Source organism: Strix uralensis, chromosome 2 (assembly GCF_047716275.1).
Source record: "Strix uralensis isolate ZFMK-TIS-50842 chromosome 2, bStrUra1, whole genome shotgun sequence".
In the NCBI taxonomy this organism is placed as follows: domain Eukaryota; kingdom Metazoa; phylum Chordata; class Aves; order Strigiformes; family Strigidae; genus Strix; species Strix uralensis.
The window spans coordinates 127,400,774-127,416,819 of NC_133973.1; the positions used below are offsets into that span (position 1 = coordinate 127,400,774).

Below are 16,046 nucleotides of genomic sequence, written 5' to 3' on the forward strand. Positions count from 1 at the left end.
GTGGTTGAACGCTTGAAATGATTTGAGTGGAAGCTGGTTTGTACTGTGGTATTTTAAAAATGTGTTTTAGAACCTGAACTGTATCCAGCTTGCAGTTATTTTTTTAGGAATATATATTTTTTTTTAAATAGCTCATCAGGCTTACAGATGTTTATATAAATTGAAGGCACATGAAGTTAAATTTTTATTGTAGCTGAGCTTTTCAATGGGACTTACATGCTCAAATCACACTGTAATTCTTAGAAAACCCTCTTATCTGTCCTTGTGTGCGGAGCAGCTCTGGCTACCTGTGAATGCATGCAAGCAAGTAAAACACACGAGACTCTTAAAGTGAAAGGCTGTAAAGTGCTTGTTCTGTATTTCTGTTTTAAGTATGGTGGGAAAGCAGGAAACTTCTACAGAGAGCTTTACTTCATGTGGCATTAGTGAAGTAATTTGTTAAGTGTTTGACACATTGCTTGGCAGACCGGAGTTATTGTAGGTGCTTGCCTTCACTGGAATTCAGTTCTAAATGTATTGAGCTCTCCTTCATAGATTTCTAAAAATGTTATCTTAATGAAAACTAACAGATGTTCAATGTCTTGTAAGTGACACTTAAGATTCTTCAAGGTGGAAGCCATCAGTGTTTCCTTAATGACTGATGTCCTCTGTTGTCATTTAAAGTGAGATTTCTAGAAAATGTGTGGTCACAGAATTGTATCTTTTATCTTTCCCTTTTTCTTCATGAAAAAATCTGTCTAGTGCTTTTTACAGAGAGAAGAATTTTAAGTTAATTCTGTCTTCCTGAGTTTGTGGATTGTTTGAAACAATGAAAATAAAGTGAATTGTGCAAATTTTTTTTTTCTCCTAGACTTCTGAAGTCTGAGTTTTGGCACACTTACTAATTTGAATGACTTGTAAAACCAAGTGTATGTAAACCATTATCAACGAACTTCCTCTGCCTCATGAAAGTCTCATAGTGCCAATGTTCCCTTGATTGTCTACTGTATCTCCAGCTTGTCATCTTTTTCTCCACTTAGTCCTCTTACTCAAAGTAAAAAATGAATAGCCCTGAGTTGCTCTGACCTATATAAAAATAAAATAGATGCCATTATGTACTGGTAATTGTGGTGTTTGCTTAGGGCTGCCATGGCTATGTAAAAACTTACATTGTAATGATAATACTTGCTTCTTTTATTGTAACAGCTTAATGTGTTTAGATTTTTGGGGCAGGATCTATGATCTTATTATTTCCCTTGCACAGATAACTGACATTGAAAGAATTGCCCATAAATTAATCAGCCTTGGGACCATGCCTGTGAACTATGTGATACAGATAACAATATTTAAGAATTGCTACACTTGTATACTTCCTGGGATTGTAGGCTTATACAGTCTTCCTCTGTGTTCAGTTCTGTATTAAGACTGTGGCTACAGTAGTTGGTCGTCTGACCATACTTAGGAGTCAGACTATTGTCTCCAGTTGTTTTGTTATATATTGATTTCCCATTTTTTTGTTTAAGTCTCTTTGTGCGATAAGGAACTATGTTTTTTTCCACTGCCTAAGTATCTTTTTGTAGTCATCAAGCCAAAGGCCTTCCACAGCATGAACAGATTAAGCACAGTTGTGTGCTGATTTGTAAGATGGCGAATGCAATGGAAGGGAAGAGGGAAGGATACACTCCTAGGGGAGAGGCATGATAAAATTTAAACCAAATGGATTTGAACTGTTACAATTTTGCCACAAGCAAAATAACCACCAGCTCTTGATGTTTTGATCGTCATGTGCACATAGCTCAAGACTATATTTCCACAAAACAAATTTTGTCAGTTATGGCCACATTAACATTTTTCAAAAGAATCAATGAGAGTTGTGAATAGTGCCAAACTCCGCTTCTGAATTGCACCATAGGCAACTATTGTTATATACAAAAAGCCTAATGCGCTTTCACATTGTTATACGACTGTTTATCTGTAGGCATTGATTTATATCACTTTAATGGATAAAGGACTCTCAACTCTCTCAGAGCTCTTGGTTTTTAGAGTTGAATTAATGTTGATCAATAAAAGTAAAAAGTGAAAAATAGAATAATTTGAATTAGAAGAAATACAGGCAGGTTCATATTCTAACGTTATTTTGTACGTGTGCTGCTATGATGCACATAGCAAAGGCATAAGGTTATTAGGCACTGAACTCAGATACAATAGTAGTTGGTCATCTTAACCCCCTTACTCTTCTTAGGAAAATTCAAACTCTAATATTTAGGCTTAGATCCATCTTGCTTGCATTCATTTAACATACTCCCTTTCTGAAAGGAATCTTATCTAAACTGCTCATGTGGATTTCCTCTTTAGTCAGTGGTGGGATAAAGATGCTTTCAGATCTTTCAGGTCCCGATTTCATCATTTGTCTTAAGGATGAAACACTTGCTAAAAGTGCCTTGCCTTCCCCTCTGCACTGAGAGTACAGGGGTCCTGGAATGCCTGACACTCCGCAGGTAAAGCAGAGGAACAAATTCTGATATAGCAGAACAGCAATGTGACCATATACAGAGATTCAGTGCTACCACTGTTTAACACATTTTGGGTTTTTTTCTACAGGTCCATGAAGGATTCTTGGAAAACAAGACTGCTCCAATAAACATCAGTGCCGCTGGCAGCTCTTCTGAGAAAGAGAGTACTGATTTACGAATATACATGCTGTGTTTCCTGCCATTCATGATCCTCCTAGTCTTTATTCGTGACCTTAAGAGCCTGTCCTTGCTTTCATTGCTTGCCAATCTGTCCATGGCTGTCAGCCTGGTGATCATTTACCAGTATATTGTTAGAGTGAGTATAAAAAAAAATATTGTCTTCTTTTTGTGGCAAGTTGCATTTGTTGATGTGGCAGTTGATGTCTGATAGATATATACTGACTGACAGTTTCTGAAAGGCAGAATTATCTTGTATTTTATTGAGGCATCTTGATTTAGGGAGGTGCCTTAATACTTGAGAAATCCTTTAAACAGACTTCTACAGTATTTTTGAAAGAAAGATAATATTGCTCCACATAATATAATAAAAATATGTATTGTAACGACTTGGAGTCCTTCAGTGGAAGAATATGTGAATTTTTAGGGGTTGCACACAGAACTGGTAAGACTTTAATCTGTGGTCAGTCTTTTTATTGCAACAGAACACTTTCAATGGCAACGTTTATTTCTAGTGTTTCTCCAGTACAATCAGGAAAAAATTTAAGACTTACCCTTTAAGAATACATATTGCAGACTTCCATCTCCTGAGAAGCTGAATAGTTGCTGCATTTTCTGTGTTGCTGCTGGTTTTCATATTTGGAGGCCTTTCACAATGGAACAAATTAAACTGATGGCTGAGAAAAAATTAGATCTAGAAACCTGTTCATTTTTCTTTCTTACAATTTTTGAAAAGTGATAAGGCATAGACACTGCTGCATACACAGTGTGGATAAGTGGTGAGCACCACTCCTGTTTGAGAAAGCTTTCACATGAGTGTTATGAAATGAGTGGGAAGCAGAGAATGGGGAAGAAGGCAGAAAAGCCAGCCAGAGGTATTGGCTGAGCAGGGAGGCAGATGTTACATAAAGAGATTGGGGGAGATAGAGAGTAATTAATTGTTCTGTAGGAACTCAGCTTGTATTGAAAAGATTTTCTTTTACTGTCCCTTATGGTTATGAAGAATATCTGTGCAGTATGAAAGCAGATAAGAAAATGCAATACTCTGAGAATAATATAGGTTTGCAGAAGATTAAGCTTGAGGTGTGAGCTTTGCCTTTTGTTTTAATTGATGCTCCCTCATATACACCAGTGTGATACTTTAAATGTGAAAATTTCTACTGTCAGTAATATGAAACCAGAATATCTGCAAGTGTCTATGTGTGGGTGAGAAGGCAGCTATAAATGTGTATAAAGGACTAAGTTTGTGAGGAAAAACAGGAATTGTAAATAGCAACATATATACCACTGTCAACATCTACTGAGTTTTCTTTCCTGTAGCATAATGCGTCAATCAAAATTGTGGGAACAGCTAATTACATAGCACTGTTTTGCTTTGTTTTCTTCAGGATATCATAGATCCTCGAAAACTGCCTCCTGTGGTTGGCTGGAAGAAATACCCTCTGTTTTTTGGGACTGCAATATTTGCTTTTGAAGGAATTGGTGTGGTAGGTGCTTTTTACTGACTCTTCAAAATACCTGAATATGGGATACAGGCAGTTTTACTCCTGCTGTTATTTAGTTGTTCTTGTTGAAGTGCTGATCTCCCATGCTGATATGAAAAGGGTTAAATCTTGTCAAATGAGGCAGAAGTTGATGACACAACTCCTGTTATGTTACAAAAGTGTGTTTTCTCACACAGGATGTGTGGATCTAGTGACTGTGAATCTCTGTTTCTCAAACTGTTCTCAACTGTTTCTCAGACTGTGAACTGACCAGTGCAGAGGTTTGGCTACCTTATATCTGAGTGTATCTAGACATCTTTCCTTTTATCATTTGGAAGTTCTGTCATAGGAAAACAGCCATTTGTTTGGGATTGTTTGATGCCTACAGGTCTTGGGTAAAAACCCCATGCTCAGTGAATCTGATAAATTGGGCTATACTAAGCTTCTTGCTCTTTAATAGTGCAGTCTGTCCCAGACAGACTATACATACTGCAGGTGTGTAAATGCAAGTTATGTACAGTGGGTCTGATATATATCCCAGCTGTATTAGATTTGTTGCTCGTGGACTGCATAGCATGTGGGTGTGTATTTGCAGCCAGGAAATTGCAAATGAGAGTCCTGTGAGCCTCAGGAAAGCGTGGAAGGCTTACCGTTTGGTAGTGGTAGTCTAACGAATTATAGGTAGGGAATAGATGTATATTAGTTATTTTCTGGCACATTAGACAGCTCCTTAAATTTACATCAGCAGTAGTAGCGTTGACTTCCAATGTAAACCTTTAAAGAACTGCCCAGAGTGTTGTGCTTGATTGAATCCCTGGTTGTTACTAATGAAATATGTAAGAACTCCAACCTTTTTTTCTTCTTTCATGCAAGAGCGTATAATGAAGGGTTCATTTGAGTTGTACCTTTAAATAATAAAAACCTTGCTTGATATTATTAGATATTAGCTTTATACAGTTATTGTATAGGCTGTCTCAACTTCTTACCTGATCATAATTTTACTTACTCTTCAAGGCAAATGAAGAGTGTCTTCTATTTTTTTCACTTTGTTACTGGTGTTTACAAACTAATTAAATGTTTTTATTCCTTATGGTTTGATATACTTCGTGTTTGTGTTACATATACCGTTAAAATGATGTGGCTACCTTTACAAATTAAAATTATAGTAAAAGTAAAAATCTAGAGATTAATATTTCTTCATTATATGTAGAATGATATTAATATGTCTGTGCCTCTCAGGGATATTTTGAACATACATAGTGTTTGCTGTGCATTCTTATGCTGTAGTTGCATGCATCATAGAGAAGATTTGAAGAAAAAAATTACTTTATGAATTTCAATTATCGGTATGAAATAAAGTTGTTTAAGCATGAAATAAAAAAGATGTGTGAAGAAAAGTGAGACACACATTTCCACTTTAAATAGTTAATATTTCATACAATTCTTGGTGATAGATTTAATTGATAACTATATTACAGCTCAGTAAGTTACCATCATAGACTGAACTGTGAGGTATCTGTATGTGTGTTTGTGACGTCTTGCAAATGTAAAGTGAAACACATTTAAAATTCTTTCATTGAGATGTAAGCTAATGTGTTTCAATTCGCATTACAATGGATTAAGCATATTCACATAGTCAGTTACTGATTTGTGATAACCTGTTACTCTGTGTCTTAATTACTGTTGTTCTTATATCCATGTGGCTGAATAGTTCTGATAAGGAGAAGAAACCCCACTATTGAATTAGATTGCCTCCTTAGTCTGCTCTCTCTGACTGTAGGCACTCAAAATGGATTTCCCTAATCTTGGTCTTGATGTTAGAGACTTGATTTTAGATTTTATTCTGGAATGTCTTGCAGATAATGCTTATTTCTGTGAAGCTATCTGAACATTACATTATAAACAGAAAACTTAAGATCTTAATTTCGTCAGAAAAGTAGATTATGGTTGGTTTATGCAATAAGTTGGCCTTAAACAGTTATGAGGCCTCTTTTTTCCTTTTCCTTCAATTTCAGACATTCTTTATGCTAATTCACACTGTACTCATCTGAGATCTGACAGATTACTGAATGTTATGAACAGGGACAGCAAATGAAATTCTGTTTTTTGGGCTGGTTAAGTCATCTGAAGCAGAACCTGATGAGAGAAAAATTGCCCTCAGTGTGGTTTCTCTACCACTGTTGTTCTGTGTAAAATGGTCTTTCCTGCTGGGAGTATTTAATGATCAGCAATTTGAGTAGAGGAATAAATTATCTATAAGGCACATTATAAAACAGTAAACCTTAGCTATAACAGTCAGGTGGATTTATTTTCAAAGATACTTAATTGATTTTGGTTTTAGTAACAGGGGAGGGGCTAATGTAGGCAGAAAATAATTGGCAATTCATAATGTCATGCTCAATATGGAAACATCTGTTCTGGTTGCTTTGAACCAAATAATTGACTACAGGGATAATATTCTAACACTGATTTTTTTTCATCCTGTTGTTACAAAAAGATTTTTCTGTATTGATTTTTTTTTTTTTAATTGTTTCTTTTAGTTTAGCACTTGTCATCACTTGATTTATGACCGTAGTTCTTCAGTTACTCTATTAGAATTAGTGAGATTAATTAAACAGGAGGGTCTAAAGTCCTGTTCACTATGGGAAACGTGATTTGGGGAGGTGCAGTGATTCAGCAGATTCCTAGTAGGATTTTGTTCTTGATATTGAGAGAGTGTACTTCTCTTTTAGATGGTGAGTGTATGAGCATGGGTTTTGGTTAAAATCTGTCATTAGTTTAGGCCTGATTAGCTGTCCCTGTGTGGTAGGAAAATCAGCAGTATGGAAGTAATTTGGACTATAGCTTTAGCTATAGTTGATCCCTGGATAATAGACTTTAAGAACCTTAATTTTACTGACTTGTGTCTGTAGTAACACAAAGGAGGAAGGGTAGCCTATTTCTAATTGAAATATAGAATCTCAAATAAACCAAGGCTGTGCCTAGAATCTAGTACTCATGTAATACTAAGAGCTAGTTAAACATTTCATCAGCTGGTGCTGTAAAACTATTTTGAGATATTTTCATTAAAATAAAAATAATTAATATGATGAGTTGATGATATTACTATGGTTAAGCTGTTCATATCTGCCAAGCTCTTATTTGATGTCAGATTTGAAGTTTTGTCATTTTGATAAAGTCCAGGCAAGTTGTTCATTTGTTGCTACAACTACAGCAGAAATAAGGTTAGTGCTATCAAAAAGTCTGATTAATGATAATACATGTTAAACTCTGAGTGATACTTGTAACAGGATTAAAATCTGCTGCAGTCTGTTGCTTGTGCTATTTGTTTCTTTGCTCCCTGTTTGAGTTGTCTGTAAAAATGTGGTCACTGCTGGTTGGTGTGAGGTACCTGCTGCAAATTGTGAGTGTCTTGGCAGCCAGGTGGCAATCATCGCTGTGTGTTGACAGGAGTTGGCAGCAGGGGTACCCAGTGATCCCTTAATACTGAGTTAGCAAACAGCAACTGAGAGCTCAGTACTATCAAGCTGGTGTTTATCATTCATAGGGGTGAGAGTCGGTTTGGGATTTCAGCACTTGGAAGTTAAGATCATTAGGGTGACTTTGTGAAAATCATACTGACTAGTGGCATCAATATAGGTTGTGGAACAGTAGTAGCAATAGAAACGCAGTACTCTTAAGTGGATACAGCTGACCATTTCAGATACTTGGGTTTGTTTTAATCTTTGAAGTGAAGATTTTGGTTCAGAAGGCAATGGTATGTTGATGAGGAGATGGAGAAAATCTCTATTCAGCCCTCAGTGGACCTTTTTGAGTAGAGGGCTCTGCTGGGGATGGGAGAATCTGCAGGTGCTTGTTTACCTCTGTGCTTTAACTTCTCTCTGGCTGTGGGTTCACTGTGCTAAATGATGCTAACTGGCAAATCACACGGCTGGTGTTCAGGCTACAGAAGAGAAGAGAATACCAACACAACTTCTTGAATACAGGAGCTGCAGGTGCTATAGTGGAGTGAATGTATCTTTCACAGAACGTGTAACATTATTTTGTAAGATCTACGTTTGAGAGCCTCTTTCATGTTCTGAAGGTGACTAGGTTAGTTTTTATAATGAATGTGAGATTTGTGTTGTTGAATTAAAAAGTAACTTCAGACTGTGCCCCTGAGTATGCTCAAAATGTAGTTAAATCTCTTGAACGTGCTTTTCAGAAGAAAGTAAAACCAAAGCCTTCAGGCTTGGATATGTCTGTAGCATTACCATGTGCAGGTAATAGCTTTGCATAATGTTATGATTATATAATAGCAGTTACACTTAATGAATATTTTGCGGTGAAAGTCTGGTTGGCTTTCTCATTTGAGGTATAAAAACCAAATCCAAATGTGGAAATGATATTTTAATACAAGCTTCAGGGGGAAAGAGGGTGAAATAGATTCATAACATTTAAACAAGAAAGATAATTTTTCTTCTCTATTACATATGCTAAGTTAAGCATGGTTTGTACAGTTGAGTATGGGTTTTTTTTTTCCCCCATTGAGTGCTGCAGACTGATTAGCCTAGCAAAGAGAAAATGTTAGTTTCCAACATTCATTTCAGGTTCGGAAAATAAGCTTTCTGACATTTTAGCCTATTACTTGAAGATGTCTATTGAAACTGCTTTTGAACTTGGGTATCACAGCTTTGCAGTAGAAAGTAGGGTGGTATTTGTATACCAAAAGACAGGCTCTGGAATCACATTAGCAGAAGCTAACCAAATCGAGATTTCAAAACGTGAAAACTAAGTGGATTATAATTTTAAAGTGTCGTTATTTGGATTTTGAAAGTGATGCAGATGAGCTTGTTAGGCCTGTGGTTTTGAGATAAAAGCCTCTCATTGTCAAAAATCCTTTTGCCAGATTTGTGTTATCCTTTAAAATAATTAATGAAACCCAATGGCACTCTTCTGTTGTCTTTAAGACTGGAGTGGATTTGTCAGAAACAGAGCTTTAACAGGTAACATGACATAATCTAAATCTCCTTGGGACATCTCTAGACTGGGGTGTATCAATTTTATCGGTGTTCTTTTGAGATGATGCAAAGGGTTGTGTCCTCAAAATACAGAAGGTCGGAGTTCTCAGATGACGTTTTGCATTTGGACAAACAAATGTGGGTGACTGGATTTGATGACTCTGGAGATGACCTTCTCCTAAATGTATGTGGTAAATATGGACTTTAAATGTTGTGTCAGCAAGAGGCGTGTTAATAGCTACTGTGCAAAATCACTTGGTTTGGATGTCTTCTGGAGATGATTGATGTAAGAGAGGAGGAAAAAGGTTATGGGCAAATCTGTAGAAACTGAGAATGTTGTTAGATGTAGCAGATAAAAAAATGTATCAGAAACTGAAAAATTATCATCGTATTTAGCAGAATGATGGTGAAATCTCAGGCAACTTGATATTATCTCTTTATCACGTTAAATATTCCTTATGAATATCCTGCACTTCCTGAGTATGGAGAAACTTCCTTTTACACTGGAGAACTATTTGTGCATATTTTGTCTTTAATACTTCCAATATTTATGGTGAATCTTGCTAACACAAACAAGACTCATGAATATAATTTTTTTCAGACAGCATCCCATACCTGATGCTTGCAACATTCAAATGTTTCTTTTTCTATGATTTTGTCAAAGGACTTTTAAACTCAGTAATCTTCTTGAATGTTCACTCAGGAATAGTGTTCCTAAACAAAAAAATTTTTATGAATAGTACATGTTTTCCTGGATTTGAAAGAACCCTAATTATCCACTGTTGAACACTTCTGCAAGTGGCAGTAGTGGCTCCCTAATAAACATTGTGGCATAAAAATCATATTGATTTGTCAAGAGCAGCAGAAAAAAAATCCTAAAGAAAATGGGAGAGGTGGTAAGGAAAAATGTCATAATGGTGAAGGCATTTGAAAGAAGAAGATTATAGTAGGAAGTGGCATGTTGTGTATTCTTCAACTTGTCTTTGTTGTGTATTCAACTTGTCTTGTACTTGAGCTGTTTGAGTGCTTCACAGAAAAAGTGATGAGTAGTTTAGCTGTCAAGGTGCTCTGCTTTCATGTCAAATGGAAGCGTATGAAACTTTCTATTCTTCTAAGAAAAGCAAATACAATCATCAATGGCTTCCCTCCCTTCTGTTTTGGATGGATTGATTTTTTTTTTTTCAGAATAGGATGGTTATTTCTGTCAACAATGGTCATGTTAAAATGTAAGATGTGAATTGCAAAACCCTTTCTATTGCTGGGCTTTCTATGTTGGGGTCCTGTCATTGTTTAACTGTCTTGGTCCAGGAGCGTGCATGGCTGTTTTCAATGTTCCTTATCCCAGGATAGAGAAATTATGTATTTGGAGTTGTAAAACTTTGTAGGTTCCTTAATCCTGTTTATTTCCCAAGATACTCATTACTCCTTGATGGAAAACAATTTATTTTTTCACTTCTGCAGTTACAGAGTTTGTTCAGCCCCATGCAGGACCTTGCAGTATCTGTATACTTTGTCACTTTAGAAGCTAAAGCAACATATGGGTGGAAGAGCTTTTTGGATAAAAGTCAAAAGACCTTTTGGGAAGACTTTTTTTAAATTTTAAACCACTTGCATTGCAACAGATTAAAGTTCATGAATTGTTTGGCTCCAGCCTACAAAGTAGCTGATATAGATGAGTACTTTGTGATCATCATTACTTATTTTGTGATCATTACTACTTATTTTAAGGTGATTTAAATTTGATGTGGGTTTGCTTCTTGGCTGGCATAAAGTTTTAAGTGTCATTGCAGCTTTGGGAAATTTAATATTTAACTCATGAACCAGAAAGAGTATGTACTATACCTTTATGTATTATTGCAGTGAAATATACTCTCTAGCAACACTTTTTTGTGTTTCTATCTCATATTTTTTTTAATCACTTATCTTGTAGAAATTTTGAGAGTAGCATAAATTATAGAGGACATGTTAGAATATAATATTGTATAGTCTGTAGGCTACAGTTCCAAATGCAGTGGGCTGGGGGGTGGGAAGTAAAACTAAGGAGTGTAGCTGGAACTGTCTGATTAATTAGGAACATAATTTTCTGTTGGCATATTCTTTTGCCAGATAAAATTGCATGCTAATGTAAAAGACAGCAAAGCATATAACACTTCAATGATTGTGACAGGACAAATATTTTAAAATATTAGTGACAGATGTCATGGATGGAGTGACACACTTCACTTGTAAGAGAGAAGTAGCAATATGTTTATAGATATAAAACAGCGATTTAAGAAAGTTTGATAGTAAACACGACAGTCGTTTAACAAGATTCAATGGTAAGGTTCACTTGATATTTACTGCATAGAGGACAGGGTCAGAAAAAACTGTCAGGGAGACCCTCCTGTAGAGTCACGAGTGCAGAGTGAACCCCCTTGTGTTCTAAACTCCTTCTCAGAGAGGAGTCTAGGTGTGTCTGGATCCAGGCTTAGTCCCAGACTTGGTCAGTGGTTTATGTCTAAAGGATTATGTATGTGTACAATCAATCCTTTATATCACTTAGCTAAGATTTCAAAGTTTAGCATGCTATTAATCACTTACCAAGAATCTGTTGTGGCAAAGGATCTCTCAACCTGAAGGAGTAATCTCGAGAGGTGTCCCTACTCAAGGGGAGATCCTGGCATGCAGGCACTGCCGTGCAGGAGAGCTTAACGGGCTCGGGGCTGTCCACTATTTATGGAGTAAGATAGCTGATTTAGTCATATTTACATACTGACTACAGGTGTTAGTTTCTTCCCGATTTGGCTTGAGTTGGACATTGACCACCACAATGGTTAGGTGAGCGCATTGTTCAAATTAGCCCTTGGCTATTGTGCTGTTATCTGTCTCCCCCAAATCCACTTTGAGCTGGATGCAGCAATCATAACCAGACACATCCATTATGACCAGTCACTGGTGCTTATTACTTTAATAGGGTTGTGGGAAATACAGGTCAGGTTGGGGAGGGGAGCACACTGCTATAGCAGAGCTAAGATGATGTTCTTCAGTTTTCAGTTTGCATTGTAGGGTGGTATTTTAGACTTCATTCACAAATAAAGTCAGATAAGATATGATAGTACACAAACTTGCATGGCTTCTTTTAAATTTCAGAGCAGGATAAAGATTAAATAGATGTCATAATGGAGTGATAAGCAAGCTCATAAGCATAAAGAGGTAAAAAGGAGAAAAGATCCTCTGGAGAAAATGCCAGATTCAGATGGCAAGCTAAGTAGGATTTATATAATTCCTTCAAGCATTGTTAAATCAAGGCCATCAGAATTGAGCAATAGATTGGGTTTTTTTGTGGATATGAGTAATTCTTTTCCCTGGTGAAACAGGTAAGAAGTTGCTGGAATATAAGAAAATTTTTTTTTTTTTTTGAGTGGTTGGAATTGCTCAGCAGATTCCAGAAGGTAGTGTTCTCTCATGAGAACTTGGCTTCTGGATTTATTTTGTATAAACCTTTTACTGTAAAAATTGATGTACAGTCACCATTTGCCTTGCATCTTTCCTTGGGTAATAGTAACCACCCTTTTAGTTGCAGTCATGAGGGATCTGTTGGGGCAAATTAGATTGTTTGTTGCACTTGCTTAAAAATAGTGATGTTCTGTATCTTCCTCAAGAGACTGAGCTTTAAAAATGTATCTAAAAGCGATGGAATAAAAGCTTGTTGCTCAAATTATTGCATAAGACTTTTTCTATACAGTGAAAGAGGAGATGGACAAGGACAGGCAAGCAAAGCATAGCAATGTAATAGACATATGCTATGATCATTATTTTACTTGGAGAAACCATACTTTTTCTGCAGATGGTTCCCCAGTATGGTGTAGGTTTGTAGAGCCACCTTTCAGTGAACCAATGAATTAATTGGTATGTTCTGCAGACAAGAATGAAGGGACCAGGTCTGAGCTGCATTGGTTTACTGAGGATATGATCTGTTTTTGTGGATTAAGTAGTAGAATTTATGTTTACATGTCTTGAATACCTTTGATATCAGCTACCTCAGCTTTTTTGCTTTGAATGAACATAGCTTTATTTTGTTGCAGAAGGTCATGATTATAGATTTTTTTCTTTTAATTAATGTTTGTAAAAACATTGGTTTTAATTTTCCAAAGTTCTTGAGTTGTCTGTACCTTAAACTAATTAAAACATCTGTATAGCTGTCTCTTCTACCTGAAATACTTACTTTAAAAGTGTAAGGGATGGAGGATTGCTTCATTCTTGCTATTTTAGTGGTATTTCCTGTAAAAGGGAAAGATGACCGTATCTATTTAAACGTTAAGCATGTCTCCTATTAAGTTTCCCATTACAAGATTAGTTTTTAGTGGCCATGAGAATTAAATCACAGTTTATCTGGTTATTTGCAGGCTGAATTCTCTTGTGGGTTTTTTTGGTCCAGTCGTATAAACTGTAATTTAGAGATTTCTGATTAGAATTAGACAGCCCCCTGCAGCTTAGTTGTAGAAAGACTGGTTGTAGCAGGATATTCAAGGCAAGGAATGAGGAGACAGTGGTATTACTGGGCGATCCTTATACCTGCTTCATGCAGCTTGAAATGAAAGGGAAAATACTTTGCATAATGGATGATGATAGATTAGCAAGGTTATTTCAAAGATTTGATTATGCTTCTTTACCAGTAAATGATGGGTACTTTTGAGTTTGTTTGGAAAAATGATGGAAAATGAGAGAAATTATGAAAAGGATCAGCTTTGTCTAAAATATTTCATAATAATTTCATAGGTTTTTAGGGCTATGACAGGGGACCAGTGTGAAATGGGGGAGAGGGAGCATGAAGGAAGCACATGGAAATGAGAAGCAGGGAAAAGACCTGTTAAAAAAAAGTTTTTTTTAAAAAAAAAAAATCTTCAAAACTCTGAAACTTATCTCATGGTTCTCTTGCCTCCAGCATTCTGCCCCCAGTGACCTTGCTTGGGAGAGAAGACTATTCCCCCACATTTTCCCTGACCATAGTATTTCCCATCACTAGTTTGTGCAGTGGTTGAATATGTGGTGATAGATTATAGCTCAGAAGAGCATGGGAGGTACTGGACTAGATTAATGATACTGCTTGTTAGAGCAGAAATGATTGAACAAGTGTAGAGCAACACAGAAGCCTTAGTGTGAGATACTGAATTGATGCAATATCCCATTTGAGAGAAGATGTTATGACGCAAGTATTGGACAGAGAGAATCAGAGATGTGGGTTTTTTTTCTTTCAAAGCTCTTAAATCATCTAGGTAGGGTGTTAGCTTTTTAAGAAAATAATTTAAAAGAATTGAAGAGTGAAATTAATTTCTGGCTCCAGAAAAAAGGACAAGAAGGCATGTTCAGCTTCAGTGTTCCAAAAAGGAAGCAATAAAACCAAAACTAAAAAACATTGTGAAAAGAACCTTATCTTTTTTGCATTCAATTTAAATGTTAGGTTTTCTGAAGTCGTTGCAACAGGGACTATACAGGGACTGGGAAGAAATTGAGAGTGAAAATCTATCCAGCAGCTGCCCAGCAGTGACATAGTGCCAGAACAAGCACTGGCTCATGTCATACCTCCTGTCAGCCTCTGTCTCCCTATGAGCACTCCATGGTTCTTTTGGATCCTAATGGAATTTAGCAGCGTGGGGAGCAGTGAGTTTGTGTGATATATGTGTAATTGGTTGTTACTTGGCTTCATGTTAATACTGTGAGGTATAGAACTTTTCAGCTTGTCTGGAATAGATGTTACTGTATAAAACCCAGATCAAGTTCTTTGCATAATTTCTTTGGAGATCAGTTCTGCTAAGGGAAGCATCTCCTGCAGTGACAGCAACTGGCTTGACATGCCTACTGCTGCTCAGAGAGAGCACCTGAACCTGGGAAGGGTTGTCGCTGAGGCTGGGAAGGGGCACGCTCGCCTGTACTGAGTGTTGCGGGAAGGGCTGCATTAGCATCCTCATCTGTTCAGTTTGGAGGTGCATCTAATCCTGATACTAACTCAAGGATAAGCAGGGAGAAATTAGCATTTTTAAATATGATTTCAAGATAGAAGTATATTAATGTGTCTGTCTAATGATATTATTATCCTATATTTCTTTTTGCATATATTTTCCTTAAATTCAGTATAAAAGAAAGTTTTCATGTTAAAGTGGGGTTGATAATGTAGAAACACATGTTTAGATGTAGTATGTTTTATTCTGACCTACTCATTAGTGTGCGTGAAGTGACATCATTGAGTTTAATCAGTAAACTCGATTTAATGGATAGCTAAAAAGCAAGAGTTAGTATGCTTAACAGAATTGTCCTATAATGTTTTTAAATTGCTTTTTTATTTTTCTTAATTAAGTCTTTGTTTTCTTGGAGAAACATAGATCTTCAGACTGACTGCATTTAAATTCAAAAGATAAAAAATTGCAGTATAGGTAGAAACTTAGAAAATGCTAGGTTTGAATGCTTCCTCTGGACTCAAGCACATTGGACATAGTACATGTCACTGGTCCTTTGTTTTCCTTTATGAACTAAGTTTCAGATAGACAATTGTATGATAATCTTGTCTGCCTGTAAAAAGAAGTTTGAATTGTAAAAATATTAAAAACTAAAAAATAAAATTTAAACAGCTGTTAAGAATAAAATAGAACAATAGTTTTAGGTTGCCTGTGAGGACTGTAAATGGTACTTGCTTTTTGTTCTCTTAATTTCACATTACTTCAGTTCACATATTGATGTCTAGACTGAGTTTCTCATAATAATCACTTTTTCAGTTTTTTCACATATGGCCTATGAGAAATCACAGCATCTTGCTGGAGGTAACAATGTTCATCCATAGAACCCCAGAAAAATTAAATTGGAAAAGACCTCTGGAGGTGGTCAAGTTCAAACTGCTGCTCACGAAAAGGTTTACCTTC

At 36.3% G+C, this 16,046-nt stretch overlaps 1 protein-coding gene across 3 annotated transcripts in view; it reads left to right on the plus strand.

Annotated features, from left to right (window-relative positions):
• SLC36A4 (solute carrier family 36 member 4) overlaps nt 1–16,046 on the plus strand; it is a 112,640-nt gene that overhangs the window by 29,690 nt on the left and 66,904 nt on the right. For all 3 annotated transcript variants that reach the window (XM_074860293.1, XM_074860294.1, XM_074860295.1), the window contains exons 7-8: nt 2,581–2,808; nt 4,058–4,156. In XM_074860293.1, coding sequence (XP_074716394.1) covers nt 2,581–2,808; nt 4,058–4,156 — 327 coding nt within the window. The remainder of the gene's footprint in view (nt 1–2,580; nt 2,809–4,057; nt 4,157–16,046) is intronic.